This window comes from Tetrao urogallus (genome assembly GCF_951394365.1).
Source record: "Tetrao urogallus genome assembly, chromosome: 5".
Lineage (NCBI taxonomy): Eukaryota > Metazoa > Chordata > Aves > Galliformes > Phasianidae > Tetrao > Tetrao urogallus.
This window is the reverse complement of record NC_136818.1, coordinates 37983771-38010873: the sequence shown is the minus strand read 5'-3', so window position 1 is coordinate 38010873 and position 27103 is coordinate 37983771. Positions and strand designations below refer to the sequence as shown.

General features: G+C 45.9%; 1 protein-coding gene across 2 annotated transcripts in view; it reads right to left on the bottom strand.

The window, feature by feature from the left end:
* ARID5B (AT-rich interaction domain 5B) overlaps positions 1–26802 on the bottom strand; it is a gene marked incomplete at both ends in the record, with an annotated part of 104889 nt that extends 78087 nt beyond the window's left edge. The window contains 3 exons of one of the 2 annotated variants that reach the window (XM_079536454.1): positions 17528–17753; positions 26297–26557; positions 26782–26802. In XM_079536454.1, coding sequence (XP_079392580.1) covers positions 17528–17753; positions 26297–26557; positions 26782–26802 — 508 coding nt within the window. Of the gene's footprint in view, positions 1–17527; positions 17754–26296; positions 26588–26781 lie in introns of those variants that run through there. The other variant, XM_079536453.1, reaches the window with a different exon arrangement.
* Between the last annotated feature and the right edge of the window lie 301 nt (positions 26803–27103).

Genomic DNA, 27103 nt, shown 5'->3' with positions numbered 1-27103 from the left:
CTGAAATTTATTTTAGGAGAAATATCTTAAAGCCGCACTTTTTATCCCGGCCAAGAAAGAAACAAAAGAAAATCTCTTTTTAAAAGGTACTCCAAGATTATTCAAAATTATTCTAAATGAAAGTGCTACACAAACAATATGTTAAAGAACAGTACAATAGCTGATTTCCTTTAGTGTTTCTATCTTGGCCAGATCGTATCCTTATCACGGCAAGCTGGAACATTAAACTCTCTACTTCATGGAATCAAAACACAAGAGTGCTTCATATTACATTATAGAAAAATGAGCCGTTCCCTACAAACAAGGTCAGATTTCTGGAATGCCAAAGGTCTACATTCAAACAGAGCCGGGAGGAGGGGAGGCTCTGCCCACTCCACTCTCTGCAAAACAGTGGGAAATGAGACCCAGCAATCTAAATGCGTTTTAATAGCCAAAATGCTAGAAAGAGAACAAGAAGTCTCTCGGGAGACGATACTTACATTAAGCATGATCTTTATTGTTTCATTACAGCAGCATAGCCAAATAATGACTTTGTGTTACTGTACAAATAATGCCGGATCCTCATTTTCTAGCGGAAATAATTACTCTGTTCTATCATATTCTGTTTACCATCAGCTACACGCACGCTCCCCCTTGCAGGCACAGCGCAGTGGTAGCTTTGGGGCCAGACTGAGAAAAGTTTTAGGCTTTTCCAAGTCTTTAAAGGCTGTACGAAGGAGGCATATTCTGACCCAAAAGCAGCTTTAAGAATGGAGCTATAAATATTCTTGTATTGTACTTCGTGAAATTCAATCCATCATGATGGATATTTCGGTTATAACATTATTACATGCCTAAACTCAATTGTATAATTGCATAGGGCCAGAAACAATAAGCTGGCATCGCTTTGTTACAGCATACTACAGCTTTAAAATACCTGTAATCATAAATCAGCGTAATTATTTGAAGTACTGTCATGAAGCAGAGCAGAAAAAGAAAAATTATAATAAACTAGCTGGTAGAGACTCTCAGTGCACTTTCTAGAGATCAGAGAGCTTTGGTGGCCTTAGCTCTCACCACCACTCCAGCCAGGCAAGCCTTTCTCTCCACACAGCCTGGACAGGCACCCAAAGCAGCTCACTGCCCCATAGCTTTCCCACAGCAGCCACAGCATCGAGGCAGACTGCGCCTTGGTTCTTCGAGAGGCAAAAATCCCTGAAGATGGCTGTGGCCCTTCTTCCCTACCAGTACCTCACATTACACAAGGGCTCTCCAAATCTCATCCCTGCCCCCCGCCAGCCATGCCGAATTTCAGGCTCACTGGAGGCATTGGGCTACAGCATGACTGAAGTTAATATTAAAACATGGATTCCTCCCACAGCTTCACTGAAAAACAACATCGAATTCACAGGGACGAAGATCTCCACAATCTTTCCTGTTCTGTTCTCCTTGCTGCTTTTAAATCTCTAGTTCCCTTTATTTTTTTGTGATCTCCACAGATCTCAAACAATGTACTTTGTTGCTTTTGATACTTATGTGAAGAACGCACAGTCTTTCACAAAGATGCTCCCTTGGCCAAGCGCTTTCTGACTAGCAGAGCTCAGCAACACACACGCTTGTTGTATACACACACCTACTCACAGTTCCATCACAGACAACTAAGCACACACAATAAATATGACACAGTGACTGGAAGGTGATTAAAAACCTCACTTTGTCAAATATGCAGCTTTCACTCTCACACGCTGGGACATCATGAATTGGAAACACAACTGAAAGTAGGTAAGATCTGAATTTCCAAAGTAAGAGGAAGAAAACCCCGTTTCCTTTAAATACATCTACCAGAAGCAAAAAAGAGGGAACAAAAGATCTGGGGGCAGGGAGTAAAACAACTCACAACCTCAGGAAAAACTTCTAAAAGAAAAACAAATGTAAATAAAAAGGAGATATATAAATAAGGGATATGAACAATTTTTGAGAACAAAAAAACATTTGATATCATCAGAGCCTGTGTCACAGAGTGGCTATTAAGCAGCATAAACATTCATTTTCAGTCCCACTGAGTCACCCAGAAAAGCTGGCTCTCTAAAAATGAGGCCGATGGAGTCTGAGATCCAGCCCTACTTTCCTTTACTCCAACTTGGAATCGTTGTACAGTTACAATGCAGAATGTCAGAATACGGTAAACAGAACTGAAAAAGGGAAAGAAAACAATTTTTTTCCCTACAAGTCAGGTTCAGTGCTTTTGCCTATTAAAGTAACCAAATATGTTTCTCTCTGAAATCAAAGCCAAAAGGCAGCATGCCAGACACAGTTAACAGATAAATCAATGTTCCCGAAGGGCGGGATTTTTGTTTTGGGGGGTTTCTGCCTGACAACAATCTTGTGGCAAGCAAACAGAACACCCACTGCACATCTTGTCAATCTACTCACATGAAACAGGAAAGGAAAAGTGAGTACTTTCGAAGATCTACTCGCTGTTTGGAAAAACTTCATGTTCTAACCTCTCCGTCAAAGGTCACGGTTTTCGTAACTACAAAGTCTGCAGCCATTGTGAAGCCTCGACATATAGTGTGTAATTGCAGTTAATTTATCACTAAGGTTATTGTATATTAGCTGGGGAGTTTGTAAACAAGAATGAATCACAGGTTTCATTTTTGTGTCCCTTACAAACTGGAAGACCTAACAGTTTCCTGTTCCAACATTCAAAATAGTATTGCTTCTATAAACCCACTCCAGTCTCCTTGCCAGCAGTTTCCATTTAATTAAACTGACAGCAAAACAGGGCCCTTACTAATGTGTTCCAGACCAGTTTTCCTTCAATGTAAATTCTCAGGCATGAAATTACATCTGAAACAGACACAATAATCCCTCTATATCTTAGTCAGAAGTTTAATCTATACTAAAATAACATTTTCTTTGTCTATATTGAAATGTGCTTTAGAATTCAGTGATCTTTTCTCAGTTGAAGTTCAGGGAATTAAACTTCCATTCACCTTACAGTCAATTCAGAATTCTCTTCCAGCCTGCAATTTATACATTCATTGTTGGTTTCTAGGCCACAGGCGGCAAAATGATCTCGTGTGCAAGAAACCAGACTCAGGTCAGGCTTCAAACTTTTACTTTCTGGGAGTGCAACAGGCTGGTGGCATGAGAAAACCAGTCTGCAGCTGCTTGAAGCCAGCTAACTTCTGTGAGCTAGCAACCTGATCTTTCACACAGATCCTTGAGTCAACTAGCTGTAAAGAAGGAAACTGATGAGATTTGTATGTACCTTCAATAAAATGAAGGTGGGGTTTCTTGTTTGTTTAATGGCCCATAACGTTTTCCTCCTCTAGTCAGTCCTGTCAGTGCAACACTGATGCACAGATACCCATGGCACCCAGGGAGAAGGGAACATGCACAAGAGCAGTTGTTTATCTCCTGGGAACTACGGGGTTCGTGGTCATCAGCTCAATGAACTGCAGCACAACACATTTACGCCAGGCCTAAGTGAGATGCGGATCTCCGAGATACACAGAGCATTTCACTCCTGGCTCATGTGCTGCCTTTTTCTGTGCTGGTGCCAGGACAGCCAGGGGACACCACAGCCACCAGCAATTCAAGCCTGAAATAGCAGAGGACTTCGAGAACCTGGGGTGGATGTGTCCAGAGTAAAATCTGGAAAAGCTGCAATTAGTAGAAGGGCAAATAATTGTTCTTTACTCAATGAAGGCAGCGTGTGTCAGAATGGGGACCTCACTGCGACTGCCAAGCCACACCTTTTCACTTGATAGGACAGAGAAGCTTTATCTCTGTCAGTTACACGGTGATTGCAAAAACACTCTCCAGGCTTGCTGCCTGACCTTGCAGCCAAGTCCATGCTATGATACTGCAGAGAAGCTGCTCTGCCTTGCTGCTCTGTGGGCTCCTGCTACAGGACACTGAGCCAAGCCTTGCTGCTGCAGGTTTCCGAGCTCAATGGGAATAGTACAGCATTCAGTCAGTAACACCTAAAGCCACATCAGGACAGACACACTGTGGCAGGATGGCTGAGGTTCAAATGGCTTAGCAGTGACTGTCATCTCAACTTTTTCATCCTGGAAAGGATTCCGGCAATTACCTTCTTTCTGATGCCAACTATGCTTTCCAAAGGTAGGTAGGCACACTGATCTAAAAGGGCCTGAAGTCATCTCAAACACAGATTCGGAGTGAAGTTTTAGCACCACCAAGTTTTGGCAACAAGCTGTATAGATGAGCTCAGATACAGGTACATAAGCACTCTTTTTTTGGCCTTGTCCTACCTGTGACACTCAGCACAACGTGTGCCCAAGACTTCATGTCCCGACAGCTTGAAATAGAATGGAAATACGATGACCATATGAAGCACAAGCAACAAAACCACTGTTTAAGATAAGATAAAACTAAACCACATCTTTTTCCAAGTCTTCTACTTGCCCAGTGAAAACTCTGCAAAATCTCTGTCACGTTCCCAACAAAAAATACCTTCTGCCAAAAAAGTGCTCCATGATTTTAAGTAAGAAATTTGTCATGTACCCAGTATTTATGAATGACACTTTTGGACTCAAAACGTTTTTGGAGCCCTAACAATATAATTTCTACATACTGTTGTCACAGTCTTGTGCAGTGGAAGACAATGGCTAGTCATTAGCTTGATTAGAAACCCTCTTAGCAGCTACTGTTCTTCCCTTTCCTTGAGGAACCCTCCTTCTAGAGACAACACTCACCAAGCATTCTCCAGATAAAAAGCAGGTAAAGCACTTGTAACTTCTAGGCTGACTTTGCAAGGTGACGAGGGGCAGAAGGGTCTAACAGAGTAGCAGCTTTTCTTCATCTTGTGCTTCCCCAGGCTGACAGAGGAAGCCATGAGATACTGATGCGTACAAACACCCTGCACGATTGGCCAGAAATGAGGAAAAGACTTTTCATATTCATTTATACGTATTCGTGAATGTGTGATCAGTTAAAAGTCTGCCAATGACTACCATTGGCACAACACTACCATTTCTGCCACAACAGATGAAAAATGCTCCTACTTCATTTGTGCAAAAATGCTGGACTTATGTTATCAAACACACAAATTCTTGTCCATGCTCTCTCCTTTTCTCCTGCACTCCCCGCCTTCAAAATAGTGGGGATGAAATTGGCCTCATTTCCTGTAAATTTCATTTAGACCCAAATGTTCTTAAGTATGTTGTCAGGGAATATATTTTAAGGCTGTTACATTCACATCTGATCTCCTACCGTATGCTTTTAAGATATTAAATAGGCTTTACCCAATAAATTACATGTTGCATGCTTTGCAACTGCATGGCATCTGAAATCACCGAAGGCAAAATCCTGGGCCATTCAGTCACTGTACACAAGCCAGAGGGCTCAGTTCTAAACACACTAAGGCAAAACTGAGCGCACGACCTTCCCCATGCTGCCCCAGGCGGTGCTCCCCCCGGCTCTCCATGCTGCCTCACCTCTTCCTGTCCCCTACGGAGCCACAGCTGGAGACCACAATGGAGCACTGCCTCAGCACCAAGCTTCTCATGTGTCCCCAGCCAGCCTGAAACCTGCAGAAAATGGCACTGACTGCCCCAACACTGAGTGGGATGATGATCCCAGCAGCTCTATTCCTGTTGAGGAATATAATAGCTGGGTAGGAGAAACAAAGCAACTCTCTCTGTCCCAAAAATACTCATGAAGATACACACCATCCTGCCACTCACACTGCTGTAAGTTTTCCTACTGCGCATCATAGCAGCAAGCCCAAGCCCAAGGTACAGCCCTGAATAATTATGCCTAGAAAAAGAAGCGCTCCTTCAACTTTTCATAGAATCATATCATAGAATCATAGAACGGCCTGGATTGAAAAGGATCACAAAAATCATCTGGTCTCAACCCCCCTGCCATGGGCAGGGTCGCCAACCACTACATCAGGCAGCCCAGAGCTCTTCTCCACCTGAGCTGGAAGGCTTCCCTCCACAACCAAGCAGTGGGCAGGGAGGCAGTTGGCAGCAGGGCTCCAGGGGCTGAGCATTGCTGCTCGAGCAGCCCAGCCCACTGCACCACCAGGAGCCTGCCTGGCACATAGCACAGGACCCCATGTTTCATGTTTTGCAATAGCACAGAGACAACAAAGAAAACAAATTTGAGAAACACTGTGGGAAACGCGCCAGTGTTTTAATGAACGCTCCCTTTAGAAATGAAGCCTTTTTTAGCCAAACCACTATGATTCTGTTTTAGTGACTCATACAAATGGATTCTGGATAAGGTTTAAAAACGGGATATTTTTTCTTCTGCTTCTAGGTTCACCTCAAGACATGTGAATGAAAATATAGCAGCAGGAATATTAGGCTGGACTTATACTCACCAACAGACACTAAATAGGGATCTACTAAATTTGTAAAGCTTAGCTGAAGTTTCAAATATACAATTCTGAAAATACAATTCCTCCTGAAGTCAGGCTGGGCACAGGTCATAAAACTATAAAAAGATACTTTGTCCCTATAGACCGTGAGAAGCTAATCATTAGCCACCCATTTATAGTGTTTACCTGTTTATTTTGTTATTTTAATATATTTCCGTTGTAGGAGCCCATTCTTTATTTCTACCACATGGGTAAAAATAAAAAGATCCACTGCCTCCAGGCAAAATATTTTTAAAGACAAGGACATTTGCCAGATTAAAACCAAACATAAAAACAAAGTGTACATAAATTTCTGTTTGACTACTGTTGGGCATTTGAAATGGCACACGTTTTCTTTTGAAATATTTTCTTCCACTTTCTGATACAAATGATGGTAAAATATGTACCCGGCAGCAAAGCAAGGGAACTAAATTTAAAATGCATAAATGCATTTTCAGACCACTCTTTCATTTTTGCTATTTTTTTTTAAAAAAAAAAAACAAACAAAAACTTTCTTTTTCCAGGGCGAGGGAGGAGGGGGGAGCTCATACTGCTGTACTGAAGTACTGTAAGTTCTTTTGCCTTTTAACAGAAATATGTAAACAAGGTGTATGACTGTAGGGTAATGTTCTAGTCACAAAGCATTCAAGAGCCAGAGTGAAGCTATTTAAAGAATGGAGTATTCAATTCCTGAGGCCAGATGCTAGTATAAATACGAAACTATGTTCACACTGCAGATTAAATTATTTTTAGTTTCTCCATTTCAACTGCCAAAATTATTTGGTTGCGTTTTGCTTCGTTTTTTTTTTTTTACACTACACCACAGAACTTATGGGGCCACTTTTGCAAGTTTCTGAACAAGGGATTACGTACACAAGCACACAAGGACTTTTTCAGCTATTTTCTCTGTGCAACCAAAGTGGAAGTGTATATTGACATACATTGGGTCACTTAGGGAGTAACAAAATTAAAAAATGGAGCCGAAACATTTGAGATTCTTGATGTAGACTTTTATAGCACCTTATCATTTAATTTTCATCCCATAAAGCTTTTAATCTGGAAATACTCTGTGTGAAAAAAAAAGTGGAAACTGTGGTTTTAAAGTAATTGAAGAGAAAAACATGCATAAAGACAGCATTACACACTGTCTACTGGGTTTGCCAAGGGAGCTCACCAGATACTGCTAAGAATAACAAGTTGAAGTCATCAGTAATTAACTGAAACCCAAATAATCAATAATCCCGTGACCCTGCCACAGCAAGAACACACTTGAGTCCAAGAAGGACAGACAAGGCAATGAACCGGGGGTACTGGAAATGCATACAGGCTCAGTGAGAAGCTGGGTGAGGACCTACTGTTGACACATGCCACAGCCTACACATCACCTTCGAGGCTGACAAGGACTCCATCCTGCTGATGACCACCACACTGTTGTCATGTTTTTGGTCCTGTAATTATCTTTGCTTTGCTTCACCAGCCGGCAAGAGTGGAAAGCCCAGGCTGCATCGCCAGGTCTTGACCCATCTGCGGCTGTCAGGGGGATTAGCACAGCAAGACACAGAATGCAGAGCAGGAACTGTGCTGAGGGACATCAGCTGAGTCCCTGCCCACTGCAAGGTGCACCACAGCGCTAGGAATGCACCAAGGAAGGTCTAGATGTAAGGCCAGAAGCATCAGTCTCCAAGAAGGATGAGCAGAAACCATAGCTTGGTCAGTAGAGAGACCTCCTGCAACACTAAGGAATGCGGAATTACTGAGCAGACTTGCTTTGCCCTACGTTGAACGTGCATATTTTGCTGATGATTTACCAGAAGGCTGAGGCTAGCAGCACAGCACAGCTGGCTGGAGGAAGGCACAGGGAGGGGAAGGGTCCTGTGGAACAGGGCTGCAGCCCATTTAATATCGGGATGTGTGAGCAGACACTAAGTACCTGTGGAGGCCCTGTCACCGCCCCGGCTCAGGAAGGCAGGGGACACCAGGCTTCATTACAAACAGGCGACACAGGACATGCTGAAAGCTGAACATGCCCTTGGCCCCAGTTCCTAATTAACTGCTCTTATCAGCCCCAGATCTGGCATCAGAACAGCGAAGCCTCTTTTCCACAGACGGGCTGACAGTCCCAGCCTTCCTGGGCATTTACAACATACTTTCAAAATATATGAGCCCACACTTGAAAAAAACCTGGGACCGGAACATCTGGGCTTTGGTTGTTTCATTTCTCAGTAATAAAAAGCGGAAAAATGATGCAGCTGTGTCTAAAGTTTGGAAACACATTGGCTACCTTGTCATGCTTTACCTATTTCCCTTCACCAGTCTCATTCACAGGATCAAAATGGGACATGAGGGACCTGGAGGAGGACAAGAGGGAATGTTTCCCACTTCTTTTTTTTTTTAATTTCCAATCTGTTATAGGATCCTTGAATTGTACAACACAGAGGGATCCATTCCACTCATGGCACACGTGTGTAACTCCTCCTGGCACTAATGGGAATGGCAAACATGCTGCGAGAGAAGGATCTCTCCCTAATACTGCAGCAGTATGAATAAGGCTGTAAATACACCTCAAGGTTCTGGTAACATTAGAAACCAGACTAGTATCTTTCTCATGGCTTATTATGATATCACCAAATCCCCTCCATGTATTTATAGCCCTGTAATTCAAAATTATTCCAGGTCCATAAATGTTTTTGGCAACTGAATGTAGAACTGACGCTATTATTTCACATATTATGGTACTGTCCGTGAATGTTAAATTTATTTCTGCGGAGGCTCCTGGAGTTCATTCATCAGATATTTTACGCCACTGTTCTTTTAATGATTCATTTATCCTTAGTAATATTTGTATTCTGAAGAGTGGCGTCTCCAGCCGACAGCACAATGCTCTGCTGAATTATCTTCTTCTCTCACAGCATAACAAAGTGGAGCACAGTCAAATTGAAGATGGCCTTTAGTACACTGTCAGAACAATACTGCTTACCGAGCATATCCAGACACATTTCTCAAACCACATGTAATGCTCTGGCTGCCAACATGCTCATAAAGTCATTAACCAGCATCTTAAAATGAGGGTGTGATACATATATTTAAATGTTTAGGAAAATCAAATGTGTGCTCTGCTAGAAGCTTATTTTGAAATTCAGCTTCCACATCTATCAATTATGCAGCAGTGTGCATATGGAAAAATTCACCTTGATTTTTCACAGGCTGCTAAAATATACTCCTGCTAAAATAATACGCATTATCTATCACTAACAGAAGCTTCTTTATAGTGTTAAGTATTTGTCCTTCACAATGTAACAGAGAAAGAAAGACCCAAGCTCAAGGTTTACAGCGCCGATGATTCGTTTTTACAAGCAAATTACGATTAGCAATAAAATTAAGGAGGAACTTATTTCACATGGTACAGATTGTACTGAACGAAGTAAACAAAGGTGATGCCGCAATGCTTTCCCATGTAAAACCTACCCAGTTACACGTTTTCTAAACACCAGCTTTCTCTGCCTCCCGTGCCCACAAAGTGCACTCCTGTTAACACACATACTGGGCTTAACCCCTTCCTGCCCAGGAACCCTCAGCTATCAGTGGCCTCACCCACATGCACTGCCATGCCAGCAAAGGCAAGCAGGAACCAACTTAACCACAAGCACTATGCAGTCACAGTATTGACACTTAAGAATCTTCAAACTGGGTTTAAACAGAGCAATGATGCCACAGCTGCCCTCTTCCCCTACATAAAAAGGAGTTGAATGAAGTCTGGCTGTCCTCTCTCTCCCAGCACGGGATGGCCTTCCAGCACTGCTGGGTGTAGCAGCACCCATGGAAGGGCCAGAGCATCTCAGCACGGCAGCGTGGGCAGCAAGGGAAGCACTTCAGGGTGGGGTAAGGACAGCTTCCCTCAATGAATGGGGTGCACAAATCAAGACAAACGTGAGGCTTCACTTCCCTGGCTATGGCACAGCGGAATTACAGCCTAAGAGAAGAGCCAAGAGGGAAGAAGAGGATGTCCTCCGACACACATGACCATATCAAAGCACACTGTAGGCATCGAACCAGCAGTCCAGCCAGCAGACATGGCACCAGGAGGAGAGTGCCAATCACCTCCCTCCATGGCACTGGGCACGGCACATGCAGGGACTCAAACAATACAAGTCCCAAACTGGGGCCCTCTGGGATCCAGAAACAATATGGGCAGGGACGGAAGTCAGAGAGAAGGCTAGGGAGGAAAACAGCACCCTCCAAAATCAAAAGTGGGAAAAAAAAAAAGAATAAAAGAAAGCAGACTCTGAGATATAGTCAGATGCAAACACGGCAGCGCTGCACCGAGAGGCACACGTTTCCAGTTACTGGAACAAAACCTCATGGTCAGTAAGAATTAAATGCAAGATCCAACAGTGACTAGAAGGGAAAAAATCCTGGAGAGCAGACACATGTGGGTTATTACACAGCCTGGCAAGGTCAATCTCGGTGCTAAAAACAGACAAAAATAAAAAAAAGCTGTCAAACATTTTTAAAGGGATACTGTCCCACAATGGCTGCCTTTACACTGCCTGTGAATGGCCTTTTCTTATCTACTTATTCTGCAGTTGTGTAGGCCTCTGCTGTTCCATGGAGAAGCTGCACCAAGCCCTTATTAATGGGGCAAACTGCTGCATCTTCAGCCTCAGCAGAATGTGGGGCAATTCCTCCAGCTTTGCAACGCACCGAAATTTAACTCTTCCCCCACTGCTGTCCCACAGCAGCAATTTCTTCCATTCCACTTCCAAACCAAAGTGCAGTTGCAGGTGGCTGCGCTCCACAACACTGACAAAGTGCCCCGTCATTCCAGAACATCGCTGAAAACACTGACACAGTGACAGCCGCTATCAGCACAGCCTGATAACTGTGTCAGCCTGCTCCCACTGAAGGAAGCGTGGGGTGAGCTGCCATTTAGGGGCTACACAGAAAAAAGTTACGTGGGATTCTGCTTTTTCTCGGCAAGACTTATGCATTTCAAAGACCATAACACCCACCTCCTCCACTCCCAGCTGCTCCCAGCCCCCTTTCATAGGAGCTCAAAGTCAGGTCAAGATCTGAAATGAAATTCAAATTTTATCTCATTGATAAAGCACACTTGGGAATTTGAAATACATGATGCTAGAATTCCTTTCAAGAGCCACAAGTGGGTGAGGTTCAACACAAATCAGTGGCAAAAGAAAAGCTTCCATAGCCAGCACCATGTATTGAAGCGTTTACAATACCCTCATACACTTCTCCTGTAATGAAACAGGCTGCCCCCAGAGGAGGGAGGAATGAAGAGCACTTAAATCATCTCTGTCGTGCAGCCACAGGAGGACCAGAAAGCTCAGGAAGGCCCCAGGGACCCTGCCAACCCCTCCGAGGGCAGCAGGGGCTGGGGAGACAGGGAGCATGTGGGGAGGGGGGCCCAAAGGTGCTACAGGGCCACCCAAAATGAAAGTGAGCTCTTATCATGGGACTCTTAGGAGTACACTTGGCCTCCCAACAGCAGCACCTGCCAGCATTCAGAAGGCAGTCAGCAGCCTATCAGTTATCCTCATCCAACTGGTTAAGAAGTAAAAAATAAACATTTATCTCACCCTCTTTGTGCAAGGCCAAAGTTGCCTGTCTGCTCAGCACCACAGGTTATTCCTAATGCTAAACACTGAAGGTCAATGGCAACTAAAGCAAAGGGAGGCATATGAGCAGAGGAAGGGCCCCACCCAGCACCCCTCTGCCAAGCACTCCTAGCACTGCCCATAGCCTGCAGGTGCTCTTGATTTGCAGCAGCACTGCTGGCATGTGCTAGGCATGGTCCCTTCCCCAGGAGCCATCTTCTTCCACCCAGGCTGCATGGAGCACAACACCAAGCCAAGTAATTGCCTCATCTGCAGCGAAAGAGCTCTATCAGCTGGGCTGGTGAAAATGAATAAGAGAGGTCAGTGTGACCCTGGAGACAAAAGCCAACATAGAGCATGCAAAGGCAGAGAGGGGAAAATGGGATAATGGGACACTTACAGGAGCTTGATCAAAATCAAATGGGATTCAGCCAGGACAACAGGGGCAAGAAGGCAAAAAGAAGAGCAAAAAGAGCAGACAAACGAAGCAGGAAAGAGTTGGAGGCATGACCCAAAACAGCTGTACTTCTAATGGTCAATCATCAGCCGGTCAGAAATTATTGGATCCAGTTAAGTCAGGCAAGCCTGAATTCAGCAGCACCTGACAATGAACAAGGAAATCTCCAAGAGTCTCTGAATGCAGCTTTACTGCAGATTGTCAGTACCAATAATACTATGGATTGCCTATATTATGTCCTGACAGTCTTCATCTGGAGAAGACGTCCCAGTTACAATGGTAAGTGAATTCAGAGGGTCACACGCTGTTCCCTTTGGTTCTCCCTCGCTGGACCCAAACTAACACACGAAGACTGCACAAAACCCCCTTAGTAAGCACCAGTACTTGCTCATCCCCATCACTAATGCCATCAGTACAGGAATAGGATAGCCCACAGGGTGCCAATCATCATCCATACTGGCACGATAAAGCCAGTATTGTCAAACAGACAAATAAAGAGAGGTGACAGGAGCATGAGGGCCAAACCCAGCACTGTGTCAGGACAGACTCATGCCCCACAGGAATGCCCAATGCTGGCTCACAGTGACACAGCTGGGGGCGTGCAGCTCCCACCTCCCCATCCCGCACAGCCACCGCAGCCCAGCCCAAGGCGGCAGGGCCCACCAGCACTAAACCCAGCCATTTGCCCTCCGTCTCTACTCTCAATTTCAGCTCTGACTCCTCTATCTTTTATTTCTTTTTCTAAAGACACATTTAGAGACGAAACCATTCATAACTGCCTATCCACAGACAGTTTGTGGCAGCATAATTGACAATGAGTCTGCAGCAAAAATGAAAATGCTGTTTTAATAACCTTGGCCTAAAATACATTCTGTTGTATGCCTCAAAGGGTTTCAATGAAAAGTCAACCTGTATAGACATATTTTCTTGGCTTAAACAACAATCCAAAGCATATAAATGTAGTCCAACTATAATGACATATTTATAGGCCAATAAAGCTTACACTGCAGCTTTCATACTTCACTTAAAGGAAGTCTGTAAGAAGCGGTGTTATATAAAATAATTTGAATTTTTGTCAAACTATAGCCCAAGGAATACAAATATGCAACTTTGCCATATTTAACTGATAGTGTTTACATTGCTTAGTTGCTAAAAATTTTGTAAAATGAAATAATCCCTCACTTGGTTACTTCCCACTGGTTTACCAAATATGGATATACAAGTCCATTTATTACAAAGAAAAATCCCCTAAATGATTCTGAAGACAAAAATAAATAACTAGCAACCTTAGTAGTGAATGATTTAATCAGACCAATTCTTCTGGAAAAACAGGTTCTCATGTTCATTATGAATAATACATTCCTGAGCAACTCTATTTTTATATGCTGCATTGTTTTTCTTTATTTTTCCCAACATTTGAAAGAAATATTCAGAAAGCTATGAATAGACTTAAGACATAAACTGCTAGCATTCAATATTGGCATATTTGTGGAAAGGGACAGAATGTATAACATAAATAGCTCAAAATGCAGAAATAATTCTTAAAAATAATTTCTCAGGTTGAAATGTTGAAGCTCACAAAAAAAGCCGTTACAGATCTGCCGCATTTAACTCACTAACTCCTAAGTCCTAAGGAAAAGTTCTGCATAATTCACTAGTGATAAAACAATGGCATTTTATAGAGAAAAACATTACTGGGGAAAAAAAAAAGGAGAAAAAAGAAGGAAGGAAAAGAGAAAAAAAGAGAAGAAAAAAAGAGACGAGGGAAAAACAGACTAGGAAAGAGGGAAAGTAAAAAATAAGAGAAGAAATTGAGACAGAGCTACATAATTTGAATTAGGGTCAACTCTGAGTTATAGGTGCACAGCTTCTCTGGGTTATGGATTAACCAGCTGTCAACTAATTTTTGTCTAATCAAGTGCCACACAGCATACCATACAATGTAGAAGCTGCTCGTATACCAAGGTTCCATTTTGCCTGGCTATTGTGTAAAGCTGTCCTGCTCCCCAGTAATGTGTTTAATTAAGTACCTTCTCACAGTGCCACTCCCTTGGTTCCGTATCAGTCATGTTTTCATTTCATACAGGTTATTTCACCCTTCACCACTTCTTGGTACTACATGAAACTGATTTTGTTTCTTGTGTAAAGTTTTTTTTAAAGACTTTAATAGGGATATAATTTCCTATTACCCTCTACAGCTTGGTCCAAAAACATCTAGTAAGAAAACTTTCAGAATCAACTTAATTTTATAGGATTTTTCTGTAATGGAAACATGCTATTTTATAGGAAAAAAAGGGGATCCAGAAGATCACTTTGTTTATCTATGCCTTTTCAACACCTGGTTCAGCAGCTTCCTTGTCTACAGCCAGGGTTAAACACGGGTGTCACCAGCAGCTTTGTGTATGGCCTGCCAGATTACTGCAAGAACGGATCTGTTGCTTTCAGACCTTCCATACAATGCTGCCCCATTGCAGCATCGTGAAGAACCTCTCTGCAAAACGTCTGAATGGGCACAGCACGGAGAGTCTGACCAGAAGGGGAACAGAACTGTGGTAGTGGGAAGCCATTGACACGCAGGAGGTGACCACTCCACTTGGGCTGACTGACTTTGCTAAGGCGACTGTGCTGATGCTCACAGCTGAGGGACCTTCACACAACAGCCCACCACACTCACAGTTTAGAGCAGTGCATTCAGACAACAGCTACCCCACTGCATTGTGCGGGAGACCTCACGCATAAGTTACTGCTAGTAAAGCTTTGATCGCTGCAGCTGAGCATTGCTACTACACTGGCAAGATGTTCAGTATTGGAAAAGGTCTGCGGGCACATGCCCTAATAGGCAGTAAAACAGCCATTTTGACAGCAGAGAGCATACAGCACAGGCAGCTGAAATCCCCATGCCCTGGATGCTGAGCATTATGTTATTGCCTTTACCCAGAGCTGGAGAGATGGCAGTTCTCAGAGCGCAGAATTAAACCTGCTGACCACACCAAATGAGAAGTAAATGTTCTTCACTGGTGGGGCAACACCAGAGCTCACAGGCAGCTTTCAGGATGCAGGGCTGCCTCACAGCGAAGATCATTTTTCTGAGTTTTTCTCAGATCTGGGAAGAAAAATATCCTTAAATTCTTGAGCTTTACCAGCAGTTAAAAATATCCTTATTATTAGATTAAGAAGTTTCTTGGATTGCATTTCACAGGCTAGATCAGTTATCTATCAACATGCCTGACACTACAAGTCTTACTGAACCCTTGGGTTCACTACTCTTATCACCCAGTTGTGATGAAGAAAACAGTGATCACAGTCAAACATTAGCCAAAATACCCTTTTCTACTTTAAAAAATAATAAAAAAAAGGCCTAACAATAAAGCCAGAGCCACTGACCAAAAATAAGCAACATTATAACGTAGGTTAACAAAATTACAGCATATACTTTAGATTCCATAAGCATTTAAAGTATAACCCCTACTTTCAAAGGCTTAACATGCAACTATAAGCTTTAGGCTTAAAGATAATTTTCTTTGGCTCCTAGGGTAGATAACAGCAATTTCGCAACTTACCACAAGGGTCTTCTTGATTGTTAAAGACAAAACCAAGAAAATATTAACCCACAACAGTTCTGTCTGAGAAACATTAAATTTCTTTTAACACAACAAACAAACACAAATAAGTGCAGTGTGTAAAGCAGATGCCAGGGCAATAGCAGAGAAAACCACTGCACGTAATCATAAACTAGAAGAAACCACGCACAAAAGCCAAGGAAAAGAGAAAGAACTGCATAGGTCTTTTGTTTGTTTGCTTGTTGTTGTTTTTGGTTTTTTTTTTGCTGGAGAAGTAATGAAAAATAAGATCATTTTCCAGTTGTACTTTAATCTTCCAACCTACACATCTAATGGTGAATGTGAGATTGACAAAATCACTTCACCGTTTGGTAAGATCAGAAAAACAAGATGCAGAAGATAAATCCTCCAAGACAAATCTACAGCACAGTGTAACTTGGCTTTGGTGCCAACACAGTCATTTTATTAAGACACTGAATCTGGCCTCTTATCTCCTATTCATGTGGTTTCAAAAGCATTTCCTCACATGCAACAGCCTTAACTTTTAATTTCTTACCTTCCAACTCATGACATCCTGAATTTGTCTTTAAACTTGGAACATTTGTTAAAAGTTTGGTGCAGCAGAAAAACGTTCCTGAGATGATAGCTATTACGCATCTAAAGTACTAACACCACAAAAAGGAACGTTTACCAACAGGAAACCTAACTCCTTTGGACCCTGGATCCCCAACACAATTTCAAAGGTCTGATTCATCACAGAGATACAAAAGCAGGCCCAAAGCCGCAATCCTGTTTGCAACCATCCAAAGTATCAGAGGTAGCACCTCTCTCCATAGCAACAGCCAGAAAAAGAAAACATGTCCGCCAAGTGCAAACTACATCCAGAGAACAGAAGGGCACTCACTGGAGGCCTAAGCTGTACAGCAACATTGAAGATTACAACAAAACACACCAGGCTCAAAAGAAAACACACCAGGTTACAGCGTAGTCTCCAAGGAAATAGTGGACATTTCCTAACCAAAGCTGATCCTACAGAGACAGGATAAGCACTAGAAACAGGTGAGACCTTGAGCTTCCAAAAAGGTGAGACAAAAACTGAAAGGCCTTCAGTCTTCCCTTCCATGTGGAGGAGGCCTAGAGAAGATGTGGCACATTCTTTTTCCCATTGTGCACAATTTTCATCTGATCCCAAGGCCTGCACAGCCCCAGGGAAAACCCTTGACGATTTATTGTGCTTCCATCTTCAGGATTTGAGCCTTACGGTTAAGCTATATTTCTATATAGCAGACAGGTAGCACAGAGTTACATCATGCTTATCTCCAGGAAGCCAAGATGCAGAGTGAGCAAGCCTGCAGTGAGCTCACCACCACTCCTACCCGTCCAGCTGGGACACCTCACCACCACACCTCTGCCCAAAGTGCAGACGTACCTTGGGAACTGGCAACAGTTAGGCAGACTTCATCTGCCACTGAAGCAAGTCAAACAGAGGCCCTCCCCAGGGCAGAAAGCAAGGGACACTTACCAAGGTCAGCCTTCTCCTTCAGGATGTCTTTGAAGTTCAAGCCGCTATTGAGTGTGGATTGTCTGTATCTCATCAAGGCCTCCTTCTGCCCATTCTTTCCCACATCCATCGGCTTTACCGGCTCAGCCCGGAAACCACACTTCCACTTGGAGAAATCGGACTGGGCCCATTTTGCCAAGTCTTCAAGCTTCACAGTGACTTTCTCTGAAACAGCAATAACTTCATCCTGCAAGAAGCAGTCAAATAAGAATACATGTCATGCAAGGCTCCACAGTGGCTGATAAACTCTTAACGCCAACCACCCCCAACAGGCTGTTGGAAAAGTCTGTCCTGTTGCTGGCAGATTGATTTTCCTGTGATGCAGAATATCTCGTACTTCATTATTCCTCCTACCACCTAGTAGGAAATATTAGTTGTTTATGCAAAGCAAATACAATGTAAAGAGAATTTCTAAGACCAGGGCAATGATCCTAAAAGGCATGTGAAATACAGGTTGCCAAAGCACATTCTGCATAACCGAAAGCCTTGAGGGAAAGTTTGTTTTTTAGGTGCAATTAGCTGCAAATGTAAAAATTCATGGCTGGATGACTAATGGTTATAGCTAGTCCTGAAATAAATGGACTAAGTAAATCTCAGATTCTTGGAACTCTGACTCACCAGAAAATTCCTGTGTTTATGGTACATTTTCCCTTGGCTTACACACAAATACTGAATTTAACTTTTGTCCTAAAAATTAAATAAAACTGTGATGTAATCCCAAAAGAAATACTACATAAATGTTATGTGCTTCCCACCAAAAGAAACTTGCACATTCTCATGTTTCTAAAAACCCTTTTCAAGATCAGGAGAGAACTGTAATTTTTTTCCCTTCTTAAACATACATTCTAAGAAAAGCACTTAAACCTAGTTTAGCCTCCAGAACATATACTTGAATTAAACAGCTCTAATTGCTGAATTTTATCCTTCCAGGAAACAATCAACTCCTCTCAGTTGCGATGAATAAGCAGAATGTTTTAAGCTGACTGTAGTAAGCACGGGCTCCAGAAAGCCTCAAAAAATAAACAAACATACATACATAAATAGCCAGGAAGATACACTCCAGATTTTTGTAGTTAAAATAGCAGAAATAATTTATGTTGTAATGAGAGCTGGCTGCCCACCACACCTTGCACTCTGTACATTTCTACTGCTAAGTAAGGTTACAGGTTCTTGAAATAAATAAACCAGAATCCAATTTTCCCCCAAATAAACAGAAGTATTTGCAAAGGGGAGAGGAATTCTTTCAGTTATTAAACAAAGAGAAAAGCACGATTGATTCTCTTTGTGTGTATGTTTTTTTTTTCCCCACTGAACAAATTCCTCAGGAAATAAAATATTGTTCAGTAGAAAAATAAAAAAAAAATAATAAAAAAAAGAACAAAAAAAGCTGTATTGTGATAAATTAGACACAACACAAAACAAAACATGAAGGATCTCTTAAAAAAGCAGACCTGATATTCCACTCTCTCATATAATACCAAATACCTTCATAAGCAGGCCCCTTCATTACATTTACTGCAATAACATGTATTTGGTGAGAAACGAAAGGCATGCTAAGCAAGCTTGTAATAAAATCTTTCCCTTTTATCACTGCACAGTATAAGAGCTTCCCCTGAACAACAAACAATAGCAGTGATGTTTTAAATCTCTGTTTATGACAGACGTCAATACTTTGTAAACAAGCGTTGTGTACTACAAAGTACAATTTCAATGGATGGTTTCACCCAATTTCATTACACCATTCCCTTGAAATTAAGAAAAAAAAAAAAGCTTAGTTGCTGTGTATTTTATAGCTATTACATGGTGACTAGTAAATGTCAGGATGAAAAACATACACATGTATCTATCTTAGCCTGCCTGCAGACGGTCCAGGCAGCCTGTGGATAAGCCCTCCTTTAGGACGCTGTGTACAGCCACCGCACCATGCTGAACGCTCAACACCAGAGGCATATAGCAGCACTTTTAATAAGAACCTGACTTGGAGATCAGACATGTTTTTGGTTAAAATACTATTTTCCAAATAGCTCTCATGATCGAATGATTATGATTTCAATTACTAGTTTCTTCATATCCTTTCCAAGAACTGTTATGACTAATACTGGCTGGCATACAAAGTAAGCTGAGCAGACAATTTATTAATCAAAAGAAAAGTACAATCACTATTACATCATCAATGAATAAACTTGTTTTTGATAATACAACCTTCACACACATGCACATGATGTGTACAAGGGAGGCAAATAAAAAGGAGAGAAAAGAAGTCCAATGCTGAAGGGTGCTGGGGTGGTCGCCCTTCACAAAATGGCGCTGAGTGCCTGCGCACAGCATGAAGGGCTCACAACAAGGCTGGAGGACAGGCTGCCCCACCACCTTGACACAGCCACATCCACAAGGATGGCAGGGCCCTGTCTGTGGCAGCTCCATCCCTAGGGCCCCAAATGGGCAGGGATACCTGGGAAGAGCGGCTGGCCTCCGGCCTCAGGTCCTGTGGCCAGGCCTCAGGCGGCCCTAATGGCGGCCTGTGCCCCAGGCTGCTGGCCAGCAGGGCCTGCCTGTGCCTGCCCACATCAGAACCCCTAACACTGAGCTGCTCCTGATGCTGAAGCCACTGCTGTGGTCCTCCTACTTGTGTGAGGCCCAGGCAGCTCCAGGGCAGGCTGTTTTCCACAGGTGCTTTGCTAACACAAGAGATTACCAACCACAACAGAGGTCACTCACTGCTGCAACCCCTTGCTGTGTCTACACGTCTTGCTACCCTTCCACATCCCCTAAGCAGCCCTCCTGAGCACTGTGCTCAGATCTGAACAGGGAATGGCACGCAGCTCACCAGACGTGTCCCTCCCTCACCATCCGACTCACCAACAGCCACACACTCACCTCTGCAGCCAGTCTAGAGGAGCCCTTCCAATGAGATGACAAAGGCATACAAATGTTAAATAAATAAAAACCAGGTACGCAGTGACACATGACTAACAAACCTTTAGAAGATCAAAGAAATCTGCTGTATACCCTTCATGTCATTCATAATTATATCTCTGTGTAAACATGAAAAACCACCCATGTCGCATTCACTGCATATATATATATAAACAAAAATCAACTCGTGCATTAGCTGTGCTCTGAAGTTATATGTTTGTGAGGTCTCCATTGCCTGAAAAGTCTTTAATTGCACTTTTTTCCTGCTACACCAAAATGAGGTTTACTAGGGGAAATGGCAAGTGGTGATTCCAGCTCTACTCAGGAGTGAGACTTATCTTGAGTGCCCCTGACAGACACTGGTGCCCAGTGGGAACCTCATTCCTGGCCACATAGTTGTTTAATCACGAAATAAATACTGACTGCAGAAATAGGCACTTTTCCCTCTGTTTCCATAAAAGTAAGCATCTAGTGAGCCTGCCATTGCAGCATATCTTATAGGGCTCCCGAGCAAAGCAGAACACTTCCACTTCTCAAGTGGAAAATGGAGTGATGGTTAAGAAAAGGTGCTAATGCAAACCCTCCTTATCCTTCCCTTGTTCCTGAACGACACAATCAGATCAGCATTTTCAGAAAAGAAATACAGGGAGAAAGGGACAGTATCTTCTTGAGAGCCGTTATGCTTAAATATTATGTCACTGTTGTCTAAGCAACCATCACGGCTCCTGCAAGCACAGACCGCTGTATTGCCTGACTCAGCAGATGGCTGGAATACTTACATTCAATGAAAGAGGTCTGGTAGTTAGAAGAGCTTAAAGCGGATAATTATTTTTTAGAAGAAATATTAACTCTTACAAGGCAGGGAGTCACAGGGCACTGCAGGGGGGTTGCACATCTCGACCCCACACCCGCATATGCTACATCACAACTTCTCACTCACTTCCAATAATGAGGCAAGATTTGTATTTTAGAGACGCCAAAGCAGCCTTAAAAGAATTACGGCAACTGAGATATCTCAAAATTTTGACGTGCTGAGACTGTTTTCACTCCAGCGCTTCCAGAGGTCATTTAAGGAATTCTGGAGGGCAAGAGCGATCCGAACACCTGCTTGGCTGTCTCCTAACATCAAATATGCGGCCTGGAGAGAAAGGGGAGACGCACTGTAAAAACTCTTGCCAATAATTACAGGAGACACCGCATGTCATTTATCTGATCAGTATGATTTGCTTTGGAAAACATCTTCAGCCTTTTTACAGAAACCTTTAGCACAGCAGATAGCTGGGGATGCATATTTTACAACCCAGTACATTGCTGATGAAAACACATTCATCCACAGGAGCAAAAAAAATACAGTGTGACTCTTGCACGCTGCATTCACTGCAGATAATAGAACTGCGTATTTCATTGGGACATAATGGCCCCTTATTATTTCAGGGTTTTTTTTGTTGTTTTTTTTTTTAAGTTTTCCACAATGTAGGTGAAAACATCCTTTACGTAACTCGCACAACACCACTGCCTGCCCCAGAGTCCTGGCACTGTGCTTTCTGCCAGGCACAAATGATTACTCCTATTCCGCAGATGGGATCACTGAGTCACAGAAAGGTGCATGAGAAGATCCCATGTGTGGCTTGGGCAGGTTAAACTTTCCTTTCCCTTTTCCCTGGTCTGAGTGCCTCGGGTAGTAATGTATCCCCATGCCTAGGCTAGATGGAAGCATCCTGCCAGATGCTGGGCTAGCAGCTCTGGAGGTGCTGGTGTGCAGGGAGCCACAGTGACCAGCAAGCACTTTGCACCCACAGACCCCAGGGAGAGCCAGAAAAGGGAGATGTGCGTGATCCAGGAATCCATCTGGCACATAGGAGAATTTGGAAGAGACCAAAGCAGAACCTCTTGTCTGTTAATCTTTTGCTAATTACTTTAAAGGGCTGTAATGATCTCATTAAACACAGGTGACAGGTATTTCTTCAGCCTCCTGCACTGCTTCCCCAGACTGTGCGCAGCCCTACGAGGCTGCCTGAAGATCCCTCTGATGATGAATGTTGGGTCCCACCCGCTAGTTTTGCCCAAGACCAAACAGAACAGATCAAAACAGAGGGCCAAGCTGAAGCCCCACAAGCTGCAATCCCCTCTGTGTCTGTGTAGCTCAGTATTTCCAAAGTGAGACATGCAGAGAGTCCTGGGGCAGGGCACACTGCACCGCAGTGGGATGTGCAGTGGGGGTCTGGTCCACCTGGTCCAGGAACCAGGTGGTGACGGACTCCTCAGGGCAATGGCTGCAAGCAGCCAGACCTGGCATTTCTACTGCCTGCTTCCTCCTCTATTTCTTTTTCTTCCCTCCCGCTGCTCCTGAGCAGAGGTTCAAATTGAATTTATATCTGTCACTGCAGATAGAAGTCCTGACCAAAGAGAGAATAGGCTTCAGTCAAAATGTTTTCCCATCAGATAGCTCGCGGACCTCGAAGAGTTGTTTCAGTTCAGGCAAGTTGACAAGCAATTCATTCCTAATTTTGCCTACTACAGTTACAGTACGAAGAGCTTTCCTTGTAGATTACATAATTATATTTTTCTTAACAGGGAGTACATTGCATTAGCAGGTTTAAATTATGCAAGCTTATTCTTTTGTCTTTTGTTGTATTGTGTTCTATTGTACTGGTAAAACAATATGTGCTTTAATTAGCAAATATCTGTAAATAATTTACTTGCTTTTCATGCAGCAGAACAATGGAGCCAATTTTCACATACATCCACTGAGCATGTCTAGTGGGTTTCTTGCCAGAATCTTCCATTGTTCCATATCTGTATCAATCTGCCCATCATTAGCAGCTAACGTTCAACAAATCTGAAAGAAATCAAAGTTTCAGCCCCCAGGAGCACTCCTCAGCCCCTGAAACTCAGGCTGCACTTTGCAAATGAAGATTAGAATATCTAGTAAATGAAAACAAACTATTTTATTATCTGCATAACTCTGGCACCTTCACGTAGAAACATGGACGCCTGCCAAGCACTAAGGTCACTGGATTAATGCCATCAAATGCCGATGTTCATCTGACCTCCTGACTTCTTTTCAGCTACAAATAAAAAGCTCAACTTGGTGTGACGCCACGCATCACGCACGCATCCTGCCTCGGCAGGGTTAAATCTGAGCGTGAACCCACACACACACACACACACACACAAAGCAAAAAGCTCTTAAATCAAGAGTGGATGACTGTTCTGAGACTTAAGGCATTGTTATTTTGAATGCGAATGAAAGGGCCAGAACAAGCACTGCAAGAATATTTCAATTATGTATTTCCCAGAACTGCATCTCTGAGCAACTGATGCAAATATTGCTCCCATAACAGCAGAACTTCTTCCTGCACAGAGGCGTAGGGCGCGTGAATCAGAGGGTACTTCTATATTGTACGCATATTGCTGCAATATTATTAAAAATGCAGAATGTATGTACGTGTGGCTCTCCTGAGCAATACAGTAATTATGATTAAGGGACAAGCGGCACAAAAAGAGCCGATTTATCTTACTTGTGCTTAGGAATACTATTGTGTAACTAAGCAACTAAAGACAAAATATAGTCTAATTAATTCACTCCTATGCTTATTTAAAAGACACAATTAGAACATTTTTATTTTCCAGCCTGCGCACTATCTCAGCACGCTTGAGGGTATACCATGTGAGGCCCATTACTCTCTGAAGACAAGAGTTTAATGTTCAGTGCCACAGATCAGACTGGGAACAGCCACTTCAGGGAGCAGAGTTTCCACAGCCCAAACTGGGAAACGAAGGGAGGAACACAGAAACGTGCTGAGAGGGCTCTGCCTCGAGCGGCCCATCGCACCCAGCAACTGTGGCTAATGGCGAGCAACATGTGCTCCTCCCTGACACTGCTGCCCTCTTTCCCTGCCAGCACACACTGCTGGTGGTGAGAGGTAAAAATATGCACAGTGGATGTGCAGTTACCAAACCTGCAGCATTCTGTGACAAATACCATTTCTCCAGCACCGCTATGACAATGTGCTTGATTTTTCAAAGCTGAATTAATCCAAGCGAGTGTACAGCAGGGGCTGATGCTATGAGCATGATTTTCAGGGCACCCTTTAATGGCCATGAGCCATGTCTGAGCCATGCCATCACCGCCGTGCTGATGGGGACAAGCGTGGTGCACACGCTGGGACCAGGCAGTTCCCACCCATGCCATCCTGCTGAGCCCCTCACCACAGGGGGGGGGCAAGGATGAACCTGCATCACCTCTGCTCCCTGGGAGAATCTCTCCAGCAGTTCTAGATGGCATGCATGCATGGAGTGACTTCTGTTTTTTTTCCCCAATTAGTCTGAAAATGCAAAATACTGCGAGGGAAATAATTACAGGAAACCAGCTCTCTCCTCTCCTCCGCATGAGCAATGCTTGCTCATGTAAATTACTTGCATGAGTAAGGATTATTCGCAAGGCGAAAAGCATTGCATCAGAGCCCGGTTTGGGAGCGCAGCTGAGACCAACACGAGCTCGTAGTAAACTCGGGCCCTGATGAATGGGCGCCGGGCGGGCTCCCGCGGGCGGCCCAGCGGGGCGGGGGCAGCGGCAGTGACGGTGCGGGGCGACGCAGAGCGTCACATGGCACCGAATGCACCGGGCCAGCGCCGGCTGGGGCTTTTTAGGAACTGCGCCTCGCAGCCAACGCCGCCCTGGATTTGATGAGAGCCGGCTTCAATACGTATTTTCAGCCCTGCCTAATGAATGCCAACAGCTTTGCCACACGACAACATAAAACGTGACGGGCGCTTAGCCCTGGAAGCCCTTCTGCCGGGATCCATCCCTCTGCGGCCCCACTCTGCCCGCGGGGCAGGGGGCTGTGGACCGGGGATGCAACCCCATACCCGCACTTTTGGGACCCGGGCGGGACCCCGACCCCGAGCATCCTCGGGCCTTAAAGCAGGGGCGAAGTTCCCACCGCGGCAGCTGATCCCTCCGCAGGTGACTCCGCGGTGGGACAGGCATCGCGGTGGCACCGCGGCTACGCAGCTCGTTCGACCCTTGCTCCGGGGCCGTGCCCGGTGCCGGCGGCGCCGGGGACTGTGCTTAAATCCGTTGCAACGAAATCGGCCTCTACGTCCACCCATCGCCGATGGGCTCCGGCAAGCGGTGCCATCGGATGTTCCCGAGCGGCAGCGGCCCCGCGCCTCCCCGTAACCACACGGCAGCGCACATTCCCCCCCCCCCCTCCCCAGCCCGCATCCTCCGCCGGCCCGGCCGGCTCGGAGCTGTCACACGGCGGGCAGCGGCCGTCCCTGTACGCACGGACGCGGGGCGCGCGGCGGCTCGCGGGGCGCTCGGTTGCCCCCTCCAGGCCCGGCCCGGCCCCGCCGCAGCGCTCTGCTCGCGGACGAGGGCGCGGAGCCGGGACAGCGCCGCGCAAAGTTTCTGCCCTCTCCGCGTCCGGCGCGGCACCGAGATCGCGGGACGCGGGTCCTCCCGGTGCCACGCTCCGAGTGGGAAACCGTCCGCACGGGGCTGAGCGGCGCGGGTGCCACCCTGCCCGAGCCCGGCGGCACGCGCCGCGCGGCACCGGCGGCGTTCGCACGTACCAACGCGCACAGCCGCGCGCCGGGCGCTCCCGCACCGCCCCGCAGGGACCCATCCCGGGGCGCTCCTACCGCGCGGTGCGTGACAGCCGCGCGCCCCCCCACCTCCCGCACACGCGCAGCCCCGGGCACCGCACCCCCCGCCCGCCACCGCCCCCCGTCCCGTCCCGTCCCGTCCCGCCGCCCCGCACGCAGCCCCGCACTCAGGTGGGCCGGGGCCGGCGCCGCGGTTCCCACCTCGCCGTGGTCACTGGTCCGGCCCTGCGGGGTGTCCTCGGGGAGAAAGTAAAGTTTGGCGCTGGAGAGAAGTTGCCGGCTGGTGCGCTCCTCCCAGAGCAGCTGCAGCTCCGCGATGCAGGCGGGCTCCTCCGCGCGGCACCGCACGAAGAAGAAGTCGCCGAGGGAGAGGACCCGCGCCCGGCCGCCGCCGCGGCGCTGGAAGCGGAACGCCCGGTAGAAGACGTAGGGGCCGTGCGAGCCGCACGGGGCGCCGACCCACTGCGGGGAACAACAACACGGCGGCGGCATCAGCGCCGGCTCCGCGCCGCGCAGCGCCGCGCGGGGGGGGGGGCGCGCGGGGGCGGGCGCGGGGGGCGCGGGCGGGCGGGGGGCGCGCAGCGGCGCGGAGCCTCCGCGGCGGCAGCGGCGGCGGTGAGCGCGGGGCGGGGGCGGGGCGGGGCCGCGCGGGGCTGCGCGGCGGCGGCGGCGGGGCCGCGCGGTACCTGCAGTGCGCTGCGCTCCATCGCGGCTCCGGCGCGATTGAACTCAACATTCTCCCAAACTTGTTGGCGTGAATGGAGCCCGGCAGGTCCTGGCAGGGCGAAGCCGGCCCCGCCGCCCGCCGCCCCCCGTCGCCGCCGCCCCCGCGCCGCCCCGCCGCCGCCGCCACCCCCCGCCCCGCCGCGCGCCCCGCGCCGCCCCCCCGCCGCAAGCCCCCCGCCCCGCCGCCCCTCCGCCGCCCCGCCGCGCCCCGCCGGCGCCGCCGCTCCGCGCCGCCCGGCCCCCGCCGCCCGGCTCCGCGCCGGCAAAAATGCGGGGGGGCGG